This window comes from Polypterus senegalus, chromosome 5 (genome assembly GCF_016835505.1).
Source record: "Polypterus senegalus isolate Bchr_013 chromosome 5, ASM1683550v1, whole genome shotgun sequence".
NCBI lineage: Eukaryota > Metazoa > Chordata > Cladistia > Polypteriformes > Polypteridae > Polypterus > Polypterus senegalus.
The window spans coordinates 190654443-190675210 of NC_053158.1; the positions used below are offsets into that span (position 1 = coordinate 190654443).

At 40.6% G+C, this 20768-nt stretch overlaps 1 protein-coding gene across 1 annotated transcript in view; it reads left to right on the forward strand.

The window, feature by feature from the left end:
• The first annotated feature begins 9595 nt into the window (after positions 1–9595).
• LOC120529746 (kinesin-1 heavy chain) overlaps positions 9596–20768 on the forward strand; it is an 87432-nt gene continuing 76259 nt past the window's right edge. Inside the window, exon 1 of the mRNA XM_039753832.1 lies at positions 9596–10036. Coding sequence (XP_039609766.1) covers positions 9911–10036 — 126 coding nt within the window. The 5' untranslated portion in view covers positions 9596–9910. The remainder of the gene's footprint in view (positions 10037–20768) is intronic.

Here is a 20768-nt window from a genome sequence, read left to right on the forward strand (position 1 = left end):
CGGACTCACCTCGACGCACAGCTTGGACTCTGGAACCAATCTCCTTGAGAGGGGCTGGACTCTCTTCCACTCTGGAGTTGCCCCCGGTGAGAGGCGCCGAGCAGGTGTGGGCATACTTATTGCCCCCCGACTCGGAGCCTGTGCATTGGGGTTTACCCCGGTGGACGAGAGGGTGGCCTCCTCCGCCTTCGGGTGGGGAAGGGTCCTGACTGTTGTTTGTGCGTATGCCAACAGCAGTTTGGAGTATCCACCCTTTTGGAGTCTCTGGAGGGGTTGCTAGAGGGCATACCTTCTGGGATTCCCTCGCTTTGCTGGGAGACTTCAATGCTCACGGGCAATGACAGTGAGACCTGGAAGGGCGTGATTGGGAGGAATGGCCCCGATCTGATCCCGAGCGGTGTTTTGTTATTGGACTTCTGTGCTCGCCACGGATTGTCCATAACGAACACCATGTTCAAGCATAAGGGTGTTCATATGTGCACTTGGCACCAGGACACCCTAGGCCTCAGGTCGATGATCGACTTTGTGGTCGTGTCGCCGGACTTGCGCCATATGTCTTGGACACTCGGGTGAAGAGAGGGGCGAGCTGTCAACTGATCACCACCTGGTGGTGAGTTGGCTTCGATGGTGGGGGAAGATGCCGGTCAGACCTGGTAGGCCCAAACGTGTTGTGAGGGTCTGCTGGGAACGGCTGGCAGAGTCCCCTGTCAGAAGTAGCTTCAACTCCCACCTCCGCAGAACTTCAACCACGCCCCGAGGGAGGTGGGGACATTGAGTCCAATGGGCCATGTTCCGTGCCTCTATTGTTGAGGCGGCTGACCGGAGCTGTGGCCGCAAGGTGGTCGGTGCCTGTCGTGGCGGCAATCCCCAACCCGCTGGTGGACACCGCGTGAGGGATGCCGTCAAGCTGAAGAAGGAGTCCTATAGGACTTTTTGTCCTGTGGGTCTCTGGAGGCAGCTGATAGGTACCGCAGGCCAAGCGAACGCTGCTTCGTTGTTGCTGAGGCAAAACTCGGGCATGGGAGGAGTTTGGAGAGGCCATGGAGAACACTTTCGGACGGCTTGAGGAGATTCTGGTCCACCGTCCGCGCCTCAGGAGGGGAAGCAGTGCAGTGTCAACACCGTATATGGTGGGGATGGTGCGCTGCTGACCTCACTGACGCTAGGGTCGGTGGGAGGAGTACTTCAAGACCTCCTCAATCCCACTAACATGCCTTCCACGAGGAAGCAGAGCCTGGGGACTCTGAGGTGGGCTCTCCCATCTCTGGGACTGAAGTCACCGAGGTGGTCAAAAAACTCCTTGGTGGCAGGGCCCCGGGGGTGGATGAGATACCGAGTTCCTTAAGGCTCTGGATGTTGTAGGACTGTCTTGGTTGACACGCCTCTGCAACATCGCATGGACATCGGGACAGTGCCTCTGGATTGGCAGACGGGGTGGTGGTCCCCTCTTTAAAAGGGGACCGGAGGGTGTGTTCCAACTATAGAGGGATCACACTCCTCAGCCTCCCTGGAAAAGTCTATTCGGGGTTCTGGAGAGGAGGGTCCGCCGGATAGTCGAACCTCGGATTCAGGAGGAACAGTGTGGTTTTCGCCCTGGTCGCGAACAGTGGACCAGCTCTTCACCCTTAGCAGAGTCCTGGAGGGTGCATGGGAGTTTGCCCGACCGGTCTACATGTGTTTTGTGGACTTGGAAAAGGCATTCGACCGTGTCCCTCGGGAATCCTGTGGGGGTGCTCGGGAGTATGGGGTACCGGACCCCTGATAAGAGCTGTTCGGTCTCTGTACAACCGTGTCAGAGCTTGGTCCGCATTGCCGCAGTAAGTCGAGCCCGCTTCCAGTGAGAGTTGGACTCGCCAGGGCTGCCCTTTGTCACCATTCTGTTCATAACTTTTATGGACAGAATTTCTAGGCGCAGCCAGGGTGTTGAAGGGGTCCGGTTTGGTGGACTCAGGATTGGGTCACTGCTTTTTGCAGATGATGTTGTCCTGTTTGCTTCATCAGGCCGTGATCTTCAGCTCTCTGGATCGGTTCGCAGCTGAGTGTGAAGCGGCTGGGATGAGAATCAGCACCTCCAAATCCGAGAGCATGGTCCTCAGCCGGAAAAGGGTGGAGTGCCCTCTCAGGGTTGGGGGAGAGATCCTGCCCCAAGTGGAGGAGTTCAAGTATCTCGGGGTCTTGTTCACGAATGAGGGAAGAATGGAGCGTGAGATCGACAGGCGGATCGGTGCGGCATCCGCAGTGATGCGGGCTCTGCATCGGTCTGTCGTGGTGAAAAAGGAGCTGAGCCGTAAGGCAAAGCTCTCAATTTACCAGTCGATCTACGCTCCTACCCTCACCTATGGTCATGAGCTATGGGTAGTGACCGAAAGAACGAGATCGCGAATACAAGCGGCTGAAATGAGTTTCCTCCGCAGGGTGTCTGGGCTTTCCCTTAAAGATAGGGTGAGAAGCTCAGTCATCCGGGAGGGGCTCAGAGTAGAGCCGCTGCTCCTCCGCATCGAGAGGAGTCAGATGAGGTGGCTCGGGCATCTGATCAGGATGCCTCCTGGACGCCTCCCTGGTGAGGTGTTCCGGCACGTCCAACCGGGAGGAGGCCCCGGGGAAGACCCAGGACACGCTGGAGGGACTATGTCTCCCGGCTGGCCTGGGAACGCCTTGGGATTCTCCCGGAAGAGCTGGAAGAAGTGGTTGGGGAGAGGGAAGTCTGGGCCTCTCTGCTTAAGCTGCTACCCCCGCGACCCGACCTCGGATAAGCGGAAGAGAATGGATGGATAGAAATTGTAGCTCACTTGTATGTTTGTTCTGAGTTCGTTCCTTATTAGGATCAATTTGTAACACTTGTCCCCCAGCAGCCCTCCAGACTGATGTTACTCAATTATGTTGACCTTTTTTGTAAGTTGCTTTGAATAAAAGGATCTTCTAAGCAAATAAATGCAAATACTGGTGACTGATGCTGCAGTCTCACAATGTTAGAGTACTCGGATTTATTCTTGAATCCCAAAGACATTCAGGTTAGGTTAGCTGGTTGTAGCGGACTGAACCCCAGCTAAAATTCTCACTGCCTTTGACTGTGATTTATTTATTTTTTTAGTGGGGATCCCAGGAACGCACCCAGCCTTGACCCGACTCACACCCACTCCCTCACAAAGACAAAAATGCAACTGGTAATAAAACAGAAAAAGAAGACTGCATTCAATTTTTTTTTCTCTGAATTTACTATCTTACTCTTCTTTATTTATTTATCTGGTTTAGTACAATGCTATATACTGTATACCCTGCTGTTAATTCTTAAACTCTGTGAAGTGCCTTGAGCATGGGAAAGGCACCATATAAATAAAACGTATTATTATTATTATTATTATTATTAAATGATAATAAATGAAATATAACTAGACAGACTACAACAATCCCACCCCAGTTCCCTTTACGGTGATATACAATAAACACAAATTCAACAATAACAAACCATTAACAAAAACCACACATGATGAATTCCATGAAAAATGGCAACAGATGGAATGAAATGGTGGAGATAGATAGTCCAGAGATCAGCTCGCTGTATGTGAATATAAAGACAGTCAAGTCAAGTCAAGTTGGGGAGCATGCACTGGTACAGTGTGTAGTTCTGTTGTCGCACCCACTAAACGACAAAACAACTCGGGATCCTGGTTGGCAACCCCCCAGGCAGAGATGCAGTCCAGTCCCACCCTCCGGACATGACCCTCTATCTGCCACAACCAGGTGTTACATTTGGCGACCCCTTGGCCTGGTCCAGCCACTTGGGTCCCCAACAATGAGGATCTTGCAGTTTGGATCACCCTTGGGGAAACGTGCCACATGGCCGTAGTGCCGTAACTGACGCTCCCTCACAATGAAGGTAATGTGCCTCATTCGGGACTCCATGAGCAACACAAAGTCAAACCAGCAGGACTCTCTGAAGAGATACAGCACTGAAGGAGTCCAGTCTTCATCTCAGGTCGCTGAATAGCGTCCATGTCTCGCAACTATATAGCAAGACAGGAAGCACCAGGACTCTAAAGACTTGGACCTTTGTCCTTTTGCATAGATATCGGGAGCGCCACACACCTCTTCCCAGCGACCTCATGACCCCCCATGCTCTCCCAATCCACCTACTGACTTCATAGGAAGAGTCACCAGAGACATGAATGTCACTGCCAATGTAAGTAAACCTCTCGATGTGGTCGACACTCTCTCCACAGACAGACACACTGCTGATGGCTGTGACCAAGAGGTCACATCAGCAAAGTCAAGATCAGTGAATCGTTCTTCACCAACAGATGCCCGACAGCCTCTGGATCCCATGACCTTTCCCAACACTCAGTCCATACAAGCATTAAACAGAGTAGGAGCAAAAACTGACCCTGACAAACCCCAGAATCAGCTGAGAAAAACACAGAGGTTCTGCTCCCACTCTGTACAGCACTCACAGTACCAGTCTACAGGCCAGCCATGATATGCAGCAACCTTGAGGGGATCCTGTGAACCTTCAGGATGTCCCACAGGGCAGCTCGATCAGCTGATAGCTACCGGTATTTCCTGAAGATGACGAATCATGGGATCAGGAGTGCACCTTTCTTCAAAGATCAACACAGAATTCAAATCAGTCCTCATGCAGCAGGCGGACACCAGACAGTCCATAAACACAGTCCTTAAATCTTCTGCCAGCCTTCTTGTCCCCAGCAGCCCCTGCTCCCTCAGCAGATGACCAATCAGAGCCACTGCAGGGACGGCTGGGAGTGAAGTTTCTTAGTGACTCCAAATTGGTCCCACAGAAGTTAAAATATACTGTAGGTGTATGTTTGAATGTAACCTGAAATGAAGTGACATCATATCCAGAACTGGTTCCTGGCTTGAGCCCAATGCTCTTGGGATAGATTCTGGCCTTCAATGACCTTATGCTGGACAAAGTGAGTTTAACAATGAATAGATGGATAAACTCCGAATAAGCTTGTTCAAAATAATTCACAAAGACATAAACTAAATTAAAATAATTTCTTGTCGGGACTCCATCAGCTTGTCTTAAAAGGGCAACCTGGCCCCAGCTTCCATGGGTACTGACTCAGCGTACCCATCTGTCAGCCATTAAGTGTTGTGCCCTTTTGCCAGTCCTCCATGAACTCACTCTTGTCTCTTGTTTAGGAATCAGGCATGCCGGTGGCACTTGAAGTATCATCTTCCCTCTACCAGTCCATCTTTCTGCTGGCTTCATGATATATTGGATGAAAAATATGAAACTTGCACAATTTTCATAATTTGGAACTAAATGATGCCGTTCTACTGATAGCCATAGGAGGAATTAAATGGACTTTGTTTTACAGATTGAAATTCTGAACTGCCATAACTAGAAATGGTTAACCTGGTTAACAGTATGTCTTTGTTTTAGTATTATTATTCAATTAGGTTAAGGTTTAAATATAAAAAAATACTTTTTAAAAAACACACTTGTATTAAGTTAAAAATTGTACTAAAAAGTAAGTAAGTCTTTCATACATCACTCGTAAAATAAAAGTTGGGCGCTTTTGCTATGATTTTAAGAGCCTTTTATAAACCCCTGCCCAGGGTTTGTTTCCTGCCTTGCGCCCTGTGTTGGCTGGGATTGGCTCCAGGAGACCCCCTTGACCCTGTGGTTAGGATATAGCGGGTTGGATAATGGATGGATGGATAGTCTTGGGTTTGTTTTAGTATAATTTTGTAATCAATATTTTAACACTTCCTTTAATACCTCTGTTACTAGCGCCATCTATTGGTGAAATCTTTAACTATTCTTCCTATGAAAATGTAATTTCTTAATTAAAATGGATTAATTGATCAATTAGTGAAACTGACTATTGATTCATGTACTGTCATTGGAAGTGAGTAAGTGTGCAAAATTTCAAGTCATTTGGACAATATGAAGTGGGTTAAATATCGATTATAAAATTTGTACCAAACTACAAACAGGTGAAGTTAAAATAAGCGTGGTAATAATAATAATAATAATAATAATAGTAAAATCAATTATTTTATGTCTGACAGAAGATTCCATCTGTTCATTCAGTGGTGTATTTATACCAGTGAAAGGTAATCTTTTTCGAGTTGCGGCGCACTAAGTCCACAAAATTTCTTTCGCAGCGCACCTGAGGGACTGCCCACAAATAAAGTCGTGACGACACAATCTATGGACAATCGCCAATAAAAACTGTTAATTTTACAAGTTTGAAAGACATTTTATTAATAAAGGAATCAATGGATAAATCTTAAATTTAATTAATGTGAACGTTGAGATTGTTTTTCAGCACATATGAGGATTAATTTTCGAAAGACAGACGCGCATTTCCTTGTCGATCATTTGAAGTCTCTCGCGCTTCTTAGACTTCATTTCCGTAAGTGTTCCGTTATCTGTTTTTCCAACATAATTTTTTTTAAGCATTATCTTTTTAATCAACCAAAAGTTCAAAAACACGAGCAATTTTAAATATTTTACAAAAGTTTTCGCGGCGCCCCTAGAAAATTCCACGGCGCACCGGTTGCCCGACAATGATTTATATAATAAGTACTTAATGACTGTTTTTAAACGATAACAAGGAGGCATGGCCATGCCTAATTGACAGGCAATATACAGTCATGTGAAAAAGTAAGCGCACCCCATGGAAATTGCTGACTTTTTCAAAATATTTCAACAGGCAAACAGTAGATCTTCATGCAAATAGTGTCTGCACACAAAGGTGACAAACTTAAATAAAAACACATTCATCTCTTCAACAGAAATATCAAAAATGTACAATACAATACAATTTATTTTTGTATAGCCCAAAATCACACAAGAAATGTGGGCTTTAACAGGCCCTGCCTTTTGACTGCCCCCCAGCCTTGACTCTCTAAGAAGACAAGGAAAAACTCCCAAAAAAAAAAACCCTTGCATGGGGAAAAAAATGGAAGAAACTTTGGGAAAGGCAATTCAAAGAGAGACCCCTTTCCAGGTAGGTTGGGCGTGCAGTGGGTGTCAAAAAGAAGGGGGTCAATACAATATAATACAATACAGTACACAGAACAGAACAAATCCTCAATACAGTATAAAACTAAAAATTTTACAAGTACGGAGCAGAATTTCACAGTAGGTGATATCAAATAATATGATCTGGATTTGTTTAGAATGTACTGGTCTATTGGGAGAAAAAGTCAGTCCACTCTTGGCCTCAGAAGCTGGTATTGCCCCCTTTAGTAGAAATGATTTCTTATAAGCATTTTGCATAACCACCCACCAGTCTCTGACATTGACTCAGTGAAATCTTTCCATGCAAAATTCCTTCAATTGCAAGATGTTTTTGGGTTTTCTTCCATGTACTGCCCATTTCAAATCCCCCCCCCACAACATTTCAATAAGATTAATATCGGGGCTTTGACTAGGCCAGTCCATAACCCTCCATTTCTTCTCTCTGAGCCATTCCTTGGTAGATTTGCTAGTGTGTACTGCAGATCATTATTGTGTTGAACGGTCCATTTCCGGTTCTACTTCAGCTTTCGGAGAGATGGCTTCACATTCTCCTTAACAACGCTTTTAAGTGGTGCAGAATTCACAGATGACTCAATAACTGCAAGCTGCCTAGACATTCAGGCACCAAAGCAACCCCAGACCACAACATTTCCACCACTATGCTTCACAGTTAGTCTGATATTCTTCTCTTGAAATGCTGTCTTTGGTTTGCGCCAAACATGTCTACTGTTACTGTGGCCAAACAACTCTTATCTTTGATTCTTTGGTGCAGAGCATGTTGTTCCAGAAGACCTAGATGTTCGATGGCAAACTGTAGTCTTGCTCTGATGTTCTTTTCGGATGGCAAAGGCATCTTCCTGGCTCACCTCACATGCAGGTGAAATTTATGCAGACTCTTTCTGAGTTTAGATTCCTGCACTTTGACACCAAATGTTGTAAGAGTTACCTACAGATCTTGCAGAGAAATTTTTGGGGTTCTTGGAGTCTTCTTTTAGTATCAAGTTGTTGGCTGTTGGGCTGAATTTGCTGGGCTGGCCAGTTTTGGACAAATTAGCAGTCATTTAAAATTTACACCACTTGTTGATGATTCTCCATAGAGTGAAATGATGAATTAATTTGGTGATATTTTTAAATCCCAACCTTCTTTCTCAGGGCCTTAGAGAACTCTTTTGATCTTGGCACGATGACACCATACCCGTCAATAGAAAAGAGAACACCGACCCTCAATATCTGCAGTTTATATAAGAGGGTCTACTTGCATACTCTCTATGGAGAGTCTAATCACTGGCACTGAATCTGGAGAACCTGATTCTCATATGATGGATTTGAAGCTGTGTTAAATGTAGGGGTGGACAAATCTGCATGTTTGTTATTTTAGATTATGAGAATGAATATACCAGTCCTCTCTGTATCCCACTTCTGACACCATCCTGGTGCTGAGTGTCCAAAATGGATCCTTTTGCTCTTTACGTGGCTATTTTAGGTGACTTCCCATCCTTAAAACGGACTGCTTGCCTTTGCTGCACTAGATACATTGCAGACTTGCTATTTTTATAGGCACCTCTGCTGCTGTATTTTTTTTTTTGTACTAATCTTCTTTTATTTCATATCTCATTAAAAACAGTTATGATAATAGTTTTTCTCTCTCAGCTCCCTTTCCTTACCATGAGTACAGTCCCTTGGGCTAAAACCAAGTTAAGCTGATTGCATAAAAAACAACAATTTTCAATAAAAAAAATAAAAAATAATAATAATCTGCTGCTGCTGATGGAATTCCAGCATATACTACCAGTGACACACCCCAGGCTAATTCAACTTGTGAGCCTATCATATTGTTGTAAGCCTGACCTCTGAGGAAACCCCACAGGTGAAGTCCATGCAGCAGCTGAGGAAGTGGACGGAACTGTGACCAATGAGTGACATAAAAAGGACAGCAATCTGGGGTTGACCCTCGAAGACTGTCTTTGGAGGAGAGACTATGTCACTGGTACTGCACTATCATACAAGGCCTGATGCTTGAAGGCTTTTGAATACAGGTGCTGGCATCTCCATTGGCCATACAGTGGGAGTTCGAGACTGTGATTTAGGATCCAGAAGGGCATACAATAAAGAAGCCACTCAACAATTACGGGTGTCTCTTCAGCAGTCTTCCTTGCCATCAGGTCATTACAGTACAGTATATAGAAAATATTCTTTATTAATGTTTGGAATCTAAAAGACTTTAAGAAATTTGAAATAAATCATATTTCCATGTTTATTTAAAATAGTTATTAGTTCATCCACAATAAACCAGTAGATATATTTGTACTCTCATTTTTGTATTTTTATCATTATACTCTGCTAAGTTAACTGGGGATTTTAGTCTGAACAAACGTACTTGTACATTGTAAGGGGAATTTCAGACTTCTTCGCACATTTTTTTAATTATTTTTGTCCATCTGTGTATTACCTTGTCTGCATTACCCATTCACAGGATCGAAACTTAATTATAAAACTGAAGAAGAAGCCAAAACTGTAGAGACCTATAATGGACACGCGCAGGCGCACTCCCTCATGGGCTAGGCCCCGCGCTCGCGCAGGCGCATTGTGCGCGCGCAGATTCACCGGTGTCATGGCTGCCATATTGGAGAGGAAGTGATTCCCGGCCGCACCAGCGAAGAGAGAGACAGAGGGGGGGATTTATTTTTATCATTCGACTGATTCCCGGCGGGGCCACGGTTTCTGAAGCGCCCGCGGAGGGTTTGCAGGGTGCGGTCCTCCGTGTGCTCACGCCGAGTAGCGGAGAGGAGGCGACCGCTGCGAGAGTCCGGCGGCGTTTAATTCCGAGCACGAGAAAATAGGAAAACGGTGGGGGGGAGTAAAAAATAAAAAAAAGAAAGGGAATTATAGTCGGTTTCAATCTAGAGAGGGAGAAAGATGGCGGACCCGGCAGAGTGCACCATCAAAGTGACGTGCCGTTTCAGGCCTCTCAACGATTCTGAGGTGACTAGGGGTGACAAGTACATCCCAAAGTTTCAAGGAGAGGACAGTGTGGTCATTGGGGTAAGTACCTTCACCGGCGTCAAATCCATGGATAAGCCGAAGGGCCGGCTCGGCTTGTTTTTATGGTGGTGGTTGTTTGCATTGTGTGTTTTGTTACCCCCCAAAGTGTTAGCCAAGGGCAGGATCGGGGCTTCCGAGCTTCCCGCAGGGCAAGAGCACATCATAAAGCTCGTCTTGTCATTTTGAGACGGGTTTAGTTGATGAAATGTGGGAAAGATTTCTTGATGTTTTACTTTTTGCTTACAGTAATTTACCTTGGTGGACTGATAATTCGTTGTTTTCAATATTTTTCAATGGTCATCATTTAAAGAAAAGTAGTAATAATTGTCATTGCTTTAGGTAAGATAATCTGTTTGATTTGAGTTCGATCGAGTGATCCGATCGGTGTGTTTGTTTTACACAAATCTGAAATTAAAACAGTGAGTTGATATTTTTTTATTACGTTGTAAATGATCGCATTTTACACCTGAGAAATTTTCAAAGCAGACGGTGGTGACAAAGTAAGACGGTTAAGTCGTCGAAGAGAATCGGGCCGCCCTCGCGTTTAGTCAAGTGTCTCTTTATTGTGTCTGATTTCAAGGGAGAGTAGGCCTGTCAAGCCGAGGGGAGGTTCGACTCGATTAGACCCGGCCCGGCCCTGCCCCTTACAATTTGTGCGAATCACGCCTGTTCTGCTACTTGGTGGCACCGTAGGGATGGATTCTTACCACTCGCCTTGCCGTTTCTTGTTTACCCGGTGTAACAGGTGAGGGTGTCTTCTGTTTCACCGGCATCTCTACCCAAAAAGTATCCTCATAGTAGATATAGCAAATCCCAGGGAGTCAATTAGACTGAAGTACAGTTTCCTGACTTGGTTACTGTCAGTGTAAGTAGTTCTCGTGTCAGCGTTCATTTTCTTTGGGTACTCCGATTTCCGCCCACATCTCAAAAGACATGGGTGTCAGGTTGATTGGCAACTTTAAACTGACTCTACTCCAGTTTGCTCTGAGATGGACTAGTACCCAGTCAATTGTTAATTTCAGCCTTGGTCCAATACTACAACATTTAACTTTGCACCTGGGATTGGAAAATAAATTAATAGAGAAATCAGTGGAGATTAGAGCATCTACTTCCATTTTAATACCTGTCAGATTAAATGTTGAGGCTTAGAACTTTCTGACATCTCTTGAAACCTATAGAATTTTCAATGACTAAAAAGCAAGGTTTTCACAGAAGGCCTTGGATTTCATACAGCAGGGATATTCAATTACAGATTCAGTTGGGCCAGATTTCAAACCAAGAAATTTTGCTGGGCCAGACATTTTCAGTTGCTGCTAAGCAGCAGGTAATAGCGAATTTGAAATCCACACAAATGAACATATTGCAAAACAAGTAATGTTTGTTTATTGTTTCCCTTTTAAATTTGGTCACTTCTGACACAGGCACTTCAAAAAGTGCATTAAAAAAACAATAAAAGGTATAACGGAACAGAATCTAAGGTAGTAGCAATACTTTCCCACTTTTGAAATAAAAAAAAAACCATTTTGGTCATATCTGAACCAGGCACATCACAAAGTGCATTTAACAGAATAAGAAAGAACTATCAAATGCTATCAAAGCTATTAGTGCACAAATCCATAATAAGTGATAACTGTCAAGTTTGAGCTGCTGTGAAAGAATTTAGAGGCAGAGAGTCCTTTATGTTTTATTTGGTGAAAAAACATAACATTTGAAATTGACAAATTGTCAAATTATTATATATAATAATAATTCTTTACATTTATATAGTGCTTTGCCAACTCCACACAGGGGAGTATCTGGGACGTGAACCATACTCTCTTTATTGCCAGGCAGCGGCGCTACCATTATGCTGTGTGTGTGTAGGTGTACTGTGCTACATAATATTGCCTTTGATAGTTTAAAATTACAAACACAGAATTTTTGAAATTGAAGAATATTAACAGCAGGTTAATAACAAGCTTTACATTCTACAAAAAAGTTATTCTTTAGTCCTGCAGAGCAATCAGTGCTTGATTTGATTGAGTTTTTAAGAAAATTCCACACGTTTTGCATGTTTTCATCAAATAGTCTTCTTTGCTTTGAGTGTTAATGGCTGATTGTCATCCTTGTAACAGCCATGAATCCGCAGGGTCTAACCACGTGAGTGGTGGGCCAACCAATCGTATGAACAGAAGTGTGGAGACAGTATTTGTTGGTAACGAGGCTCTCACTGGAGTAACAATTAGATTCATTTGCGAAAACCCTCAGTCACATTCACTCGATGAAACTGGCATACAACTAACACTGTGCACACAGTTGATTCTAGAATTATTTAATAAGTAGTCAATACCCTGACCAGCTGTTGTGCATACCATCACAAAAAAAAGTAATAAATTACTGTATCGTAGATTACTTCCACCATTTCTGGACGCACAATGTCGTGCTGCATTATGGGTTCAATGTTGCTCAGCTATGCGGAATGTTGCATTCATGGGCTGTATTACTGTAGGAGTTTCTGAAGGTTCACAAAATGTGTTTTTCCCTGCATTTCTGGTCGCACCATGGTTGCTTCTGTGAAACATGTGGCCCGCGGGCTGCCATTTGAATAGGCTGGACATATAGACTTGAACAGATTTATGGGAGATGAAATATAATGGAGTTAAATGAACGGTATTACACTTAAGAAGTACAAGTGTTAGATTTGAATGCAGAATGGAAGGTCTGAAACTTGAAAGTACCCCTAAAGAACTGGACTCCTCAATATCTTCATCCAGACAGGGTACACAATCAAGCAATTAGACCAATAGCATGTCAGTCTGTATAGAACAATGTATGCACTGCAAGTCAAGGCAGATTATGCTTGTGTGATTCACAAGTTAGGCCTCGCCTGGAGCACCATGTTCAGTTTTGGTCTGCATAATACAAAAGAAGAGATAGCAGTGATAGCTTCAGTCAGGTACGGATGTAACACTTTGATCTATTATCTTGTATTATTACAAATTTTGGAGGGTTTAGGTCTAAAACAGTTTACACTGAATCATGGTTTCCTTTGACTTGTTAAATGGAGCATTGATGTTTACAGGCTGCACATTTGCATGTCCCATGGAATTAACACAACATTTTAAACACTGTACAGATAAGAACAGATGAAAAGAAATAATATCATGAGCTATGTAGAATGTCCGCCTTCCATTTGTTCTGTCCTTGTAGACCACTGTAGTGAGTTGTGCAAGTGTTTAAACTGTCCCAGGCATGCCATTGCTCCCGGCATGTGTTGTACACAGGGCTTGAAGTGGGCTGGTGTACTTTACCCGCAGTTCTCGGTGCTTTGTGAACCAGAGTGTAGTGGTACTTCATGGTCTGATCTCTCCAGTTCTCTGCAATATTGTATGAATTTTAGCTCCAAGTCTTGCTCCTTCTTTGAAGTTTGTCTATAAGAGCACTTGACATTCCAGTCTTGCTTGAATTTAAATGTATTTTATATTACATTGTGAAGAGGAAGAAGAATCCGACAGAATAGGTAGTACTGCATTTACTCAAGGAGGTCACTTGCTAACCGTGTCTTCTTTGAGGTTTGCCAGACTCTGCGTTATATGGTTCTTTTCATAATGAGTACTGTCACACATTACTACAGATCTGAAGGCAACCAAGAAAAATAACATAATCAACCGGTTTACAATAAAATTCATTGGAAGCAGTTTTAAAAAAAATTGCACACCTCTGCACATTACCATTATTACCGTTTTCTAAAAACCAGTTAGCATTTCCTGCTAGTGCTTTTGAAAATTTTTAATTTCTTAATATGGAACAATTCCAATTTTTCTAATAAGCTGTCTACAAGTGCATTTTTGTAGTTTTTCAAGTTTACTTTTCTGTACCTCTTCTTCCTTAATTCCTGTCGGAGCAAAAGGGAGAGTGGACATTTGGTCATCCTTTGGCTGAAAGTATGACTTGCTTCCCTTACAAAAACACTGGAGGACTGGTAAAGTCCTCGTCACACTACATATCTTTTCCTGCAATTTTAGGTTGTTAGCCTTCATTTATAATTTTAGTGAGTCTTTGACAATCGCAGCATATGCCTATGACCTCTAGTCGTGTACGTGTTATGTTCCTAGAGACTCGTCACAGCACTCTGACTAGCAACGAAAATCACACAGGGTCCTGTGTGTGTGAGACTTGACGCCTAATGGGCACTCATCTGGAAGTACATTCTATACAAGTCTGCTGTACACAACCAAACAAATGTGGCATAAAATCTGGAGAGGAACTTGTCTACTTTTTTCCCCTCATTACTAAGGAACTACCTGGTTGTTCTGAATGTTTTGTTTTCATTGGTATTCCAGCATGCACCATGTTTATAACCCTAAATGGGTCACCGTCACAATATTGTTGTGGCGCATTTGGAAATTTGCAACTGTGGAAGAAGTCATCAGGTAGTCAAGTAATCCCTAACCCCTTGTGATTCCTAGTCATGTAATCTGACATCCTAAAGGCAGCAACTGCAGACATTAAGTTGTGTAGTGCAAGGTAATAATCGTAAACTAAAACGAAAACGAAGACTAAAACTATTAATGAAAAAACATTTTTGTAAACTGAAATAAAATAAATAACAAAACTGAGATGAAAAACTAAAACGATACGAAACGATTACAGTAGCTTAAAGACTAACTGAAATAAAATAATAATTTCTAAAAAAAAAAAAAAAAATCAAATCAAGACAGCAGACATTAACATCGTGTTTGCAGAGGACAGCAAATTGGGGAACGAACTCAGCTGAACAACAAAAACGCGAAGACGCCCAAGTAAACTTATTTATTGACACTGGCATGTCTACCAGGCTGTGTGACATGCCTTCATTCAGAAAATTTGTTTACTCTCTTGATCCCAAATTTAGCATGCCACGTGCTGCACGAATAAATGCGCTCATCGTACATAAAATGAATACAGCAACACAACGTATCAAAGAAATGGTTAATACTTTTTGTTTCAGGTAGCAAGATTGTGGCATGTATGATAAACGGTCAGCAAACCATCCAATATGTATCCATTGTCTCTCTAGTCTGTTATATTTTGTGATAATATAACACATTAGCACATTTATACAGCACATTACATTTTAATTAGTCTTGGTAAAATCGTAATAAATTATCATATTTAAAAATTATTTATTTTGTAGTGTTATATTTATAGATTAAACTTAATAGATGATTCTGGAGGCTAGGTGTAAAATAAATAATAAATTATTATTTATTTCAAACGATTTAATGCAGCTTTAAGTTTTTTACAAGACTAATTGAGCAGTTATTTTCCAGATTTGGTGTCAATATACAAATTATAAAACTAAATTTGGAAAAATTTTATTAGACTGAATCAGGCATTGGTACATAGTATGGTACACAGTAATAATTTAATAAATATTTTTAAAAATCACACTTTAAAGCTTTTCTGAATATGAGAAGAGAAAATAAGGCCAGCTTATTAAATGAGATCAGTTACAGAGGTAAGATGAATCTTTGACTGTGAAACTGAACAAAACAAAATCCTGCAACCACAGTGGTAACAGATAGATAGATAGATACTTTATTAATCCCAAGAGGAAATTCACACCAATAGTGAATAATAATAATAAATAATAATAATAATAGTGGCTTTGACCAAAATTATCGTTTAGTTATTCTATGATGCACTAGGAATAAGTGATTATTTTGTTTAAACTTCTTACCTTTTTATTAGAATAACATTATTCTCTGTTTGTTTCTAAAAGTGTGGCCGAACACGGTGGAACAGTACACTTGACATGCTGAAGCAACTTCTGGAAACTAAAGCTACACTTAATTAGGTTCTTGATGAACTCGGGATAGATACACTGTTGACCAGTGATTGGGCCAAGTTGGAAAACCAACTTAAAGTATTGGAGCCATTTGGCATGCACACAGATCAGCTTCAAACAGATAGCCAGTCTCTGTCAGAGGTAATACCTTCCCTGCTAAACCTGGAGGCACATCTCCAGTCAACTAGTGGAGAGAAAAATTTGGCACAAGCTCTTCTTAAGTGTTTGCGCCAACGTTTTACATGTCTGTTAGATCCCATTAGTGACCAATTTGATCCAGTCCCTGCAGCCGCATGTCTAATGGATCCAACTGTCTCTCTAACCCTACAGTCTCCTGAACTAATATCTTTGAAAAGAACAGCAGAGTTATTTGTATTAATTGAGGCAGCGAAACACAATCACACCATAGAAGCACAACAAGATGAGTCTACACAAACAGTAGCAGTTTCAGCAAACATCACAGTCCTTCAGAAATACAAGTACTTGGCTAATAAAATAATTAGCTTAAACCCTGAAAACCAGCCTTGGCCATCTGAAAGTGCTCCACATGAAATGCAGAAATATCAGGAGGAGGTTAGGCAGGGGTATTTTACTGGAAATCCTCTTCAGTTCTGGTAAGCCAGGGTGGCTGTGTATCCTAAACTTAGCCCTGTGGCTTTGGACCTTGTGTGTGCCCCGGCCTCACAAGCATTTGTTGAACGCATATTTTCAGTTTGTGGACAGTTGTCATCTGGATTGTGAAACAGAATGACCACTTCTCTAGAGCAGAGTTTTCTTGAAAATTAACAGAACGATGTATAATTGAATCAGTCAGGCTGTTTTGTATCACTGTTGGTGGGGCTTTAGTAAATTGTGCAAAGGAGAAAGAAGCATTTGTTGTTTCAATTATACCATTTAAATTAGGATTACTATTTTGCATGCAAAACTGCAGTGTGTTCCACAGTCAGTTCAAATTCAGTATCTGGGTTTATTTTTGTGTTTTTTAACAAGACATACCTATAGGTTTCTACTGACATTAAATAAATGTTATTTCCAAAATTATTAAGTCTACAGTTCTCGCATTGTGGCACAAAATTAACCTCCACAAAATTGCTTTAACCATACTATAATTACTAAAACTAAAACTGAAATTAATATATATAAAAATAAAATAAAAATGACTTTGTGAAATAAAAACTAAACTAAAACTAAAAATATGGCATGAAGGCCAACTAAAACTAAATTAAAACAAAAATTAAGACCTGAAGTAATATAAAAATAAAAACTAGCAACAGAAGTCAAAACTATAATAACTCTGGTGTAGTGTGACAGTGGCCTAGTTTTTGCCTGCTTGCCCAGTTGCTCTCTGTTACTGTTGAGTTAATGATGGATGTTCTGCAGACATTCATCACTATTGCTACTTTAATCACCCATCCAGATGTTTTAAAGGGGCTGGCTTCTTTTGTGTCTTTACATTGTTAAGTGAATATAAGCACATCTGTTGTATTCAGAGCTGAATTTTTTCATTACAGATTTTCTCCCACTGATGTAAATTAGGCAAGAAGGAGCAGTGGTGTGTACAAATCTTCCCTAGACTATATGTGCTGGTAATGCAAAGCAGTTTAGTTTTTCTGTCTTTAATGTACAATCTAGTAGAGGAGCTGAATAGGAAGGAAACTTTAATTTAGTACAGGAAAGGAATCTGAAAAATGACAAAAGATCTAAGGACTTTAAAACATTATTGATAACTTTAACTGTCAGCTTTGAAATACGTTAACGTAAAAGTGACACCAAGTGCAGAAATTAACAAAGGAGAACAAACATGTTTAACATTTAATGCAACATTACCTAATTACAGAGCTAATATAAGGATGGCAATAGTAAGACTGATAAACATCTACAGTACTTGATAAAACTTTCAGGGTTGTGCCTTTTGGTAGATGAAAGTAGGCCTAGCCCTTGCCCATGGTTTTGTTACTGTTGACACAGTGATGAACTGAAGAGTCGTAGAGTTAAGTAAGTAATGGCAATCAGAAAGCAAGAATGATCGGTTTAATACTTAATCTTTAATATCAAGATAAATGGAGTTTCACAAACACACTTAGAGAATTCCCAACAGTAAGAACGCCTCCTCCAGAAGGTCTCTCTGATTTTAAGGCGCTTCATTTGAAATCGTTGTTTTTCATATGTATTGTGGGGGCATTTACATTCGTAATGCTATATCTACTGTCATTTTATAAAGATACCTAAATTCAGAATTCTGTCATAGTGAATTTCAAAAATATTATGGGTGAGGAAACACCTTTTTGTTTTAGAAACCTTTGGTAATCACAGTAGGTGAAGTGTGTTTCAATATAAGATACACAGGGCAACTGACTATTCTGTGTGTATTTGTAGATTTAGGTGATTCTTTAGCTTAAATGGGGCAAATCATGAGATCTGATCCACAACTGCCGTATCAGCAATTATAGTCTTCAGTCGTTTTATTGTATGTGATGGCACCGTGTGCTGAAGATGGTTTTGAATGCAAAAAAGTCTGTTGAAGCCAGAAGTAGGTTGCTTAAAATGTTTTAAGGAATTTGTACTTGGCCACCCAAGCAGTGTTATGTTATCTATATGACATTGGCTGCAACAGTTTTATAAAATCTTTGGTTCAGCCATGTCAAGTGCAGCAAAATGTCTTGACAAATATACTGTTTGTTTATAGCAATATAATAAAAAGCATAATACATTTATATATATATATATATATATATATATATATATATATATATATATATATATATATATATATATATATAGCACCTTTCCCGTGCTCAAGGCATTTAGAAAAATGAGTAAGAAAGTCTCTAAAAGGTTTATTGGTTCACCATTGAAGATGGGTATTCTAAAGTGTTGGTGCAAACATCTTGCTGGTTTTCAGCTGAGATTTAAGGATGGATATTTAAATGACATATGCTTTCCCGGGGAATACCAATTTTCTTCATTGTTTTTTGAAAATAATATATTTAATTTAATTATGACTGATGTCAAAATTTGATCAATTTTTATTTCTGTGCTGTCACAGTTGAAATTTGAGCGGACTCTATGTAGCTAAAGAAATGTTTGTGGGAAGTGTAAGATTATCTTGATATCCACTTGGAACTAAAGATATAAACGGCTATCAGTAGATTTTCAAGGTGATGATAATAAATTATTTAAAAAAAAAAACACTAATCCTAAAAAACCTAATGTTTAGTTGGAGTTGTGGTTCATTATGTAATATGTGAATTAGGTGTCTTTGTGATCAATTGATGATGTTAGCCGTTTTTTAAGAGAAGAATTCAAGAAGTGAGATGTTGTAGATTTGCGTGAGTAGGATTCATTTTGGATTTCTATTGTAGTTGTACCTTTTTAAAAGTGGGTAATGACTCTAATTCTGCTACATTATGTCAGAACCTGTATTCTGCCATTTTCTTAGTGTCACACCTCAGATGTGTATCATATTGAATTGTAAAACACATAGCAGATTCTGCCCTACCCAAGACATCTTGAGTGCCATTTGTCCGACATTTAAAAAAAGATTTTTTTTTAAATGAATAGTTTTTATTTTGTATCAGTCATGTGATTGTTTTTTTAAATTTTTTTGCAGGTAACACCATATATTTGCAGGCATGCATATGGGTGTGGTGCTGTCTAAGTAAATGTAAAAAAAAAAAAAGATTAATTTTCATTAATTACAATTCAAGCAAACATGGCTGACCTCTTTAGGATTCTCTTTCCTCAAGTGTAATGCACTGTCAGTTGGTAATGGAATACCAGGGCACAAATTCTACAGATCTTAAGGCTGTTACCATAGTTTTATTTGAATAGAAGTGTTATAGAAGCTACCTATATACAGTAGCTCAGGTTTCCTTAATGCCCGCTTCTTAGACTTTGTCATTTTCTAGGCACGTTTCTCACCTCCTGTCCGGTTTTGTACTTGGCATCTTTGAAGGTGACTGTCTCGGCATGCCTTATGTGCCTTTATTCCTAATCCTGCATCTCACACTTGCAGTTCCTCTTTTGTCATGTCACCAAAGCTAAACTAACCAATCAGATTGCTAAGAGGGACTGGACACAAAGGCAGACATGTCTTATTATATAAGTAGATAGTGCTTGCTTTTTATCTGAGTACACTGTGATGATATTGTTTATATATTATCAAAAAGCTCTTCATGGCATAAAACAGATCAATATCTCTTTGGGATATCTCTCAATTATAGAAAAAAAAAACTATTTACAGAAGACAGGCGATGTATAGACAATACCTATTCATTAAACACAGATTCTATAACAGAAAAACGTCTGGTTGAATAGGGATTATATACTCAATCCACCTAGACCAAAAATCAACAAACAGATCTATTTGGTTATTCATACTGAAAGTAATTTTCTCCATTATAAACACATTTTTTACAACATCAATACAATCCTGTATTTGTGGTGGATTAGGTTTGTACCAGAATCTAGTAATAGCTTTTTTACTTGAAGCAAGAATTATTCTAATCATGTATTTATTTTTCCCTTCCCAGGAAACCATTGACACCGTGCCCATATAAAGTACCTTAAAACTGAAATCAATTGTAATGTTTAAAATAATTTCCAATACCTTATGAATATCTTTCCAAAAACCTCTAATTTTAGGACATCCCCAAAATATGTGAAAATGGTTTGCATCCTGTGAGCTATAATGTCGCCAACAATTCGAGTTACCTTGAAAATTATTGTTCTGTTTTGGGGTAAGGAAAAACCTAATAGTATTTCTCCAGCAGAATTCTCTCCAATATGGAGAACGGGAAGTTGCCCATTGTTGTTTACATATATTTTCCCAGTCCTCGGTTGAGAAGATAATCCCACTTTCTTTCTCCCATCTTTCTTTAATGTACAAGGATGAATCTCCTTGTAAATCCATCCATCCATCCA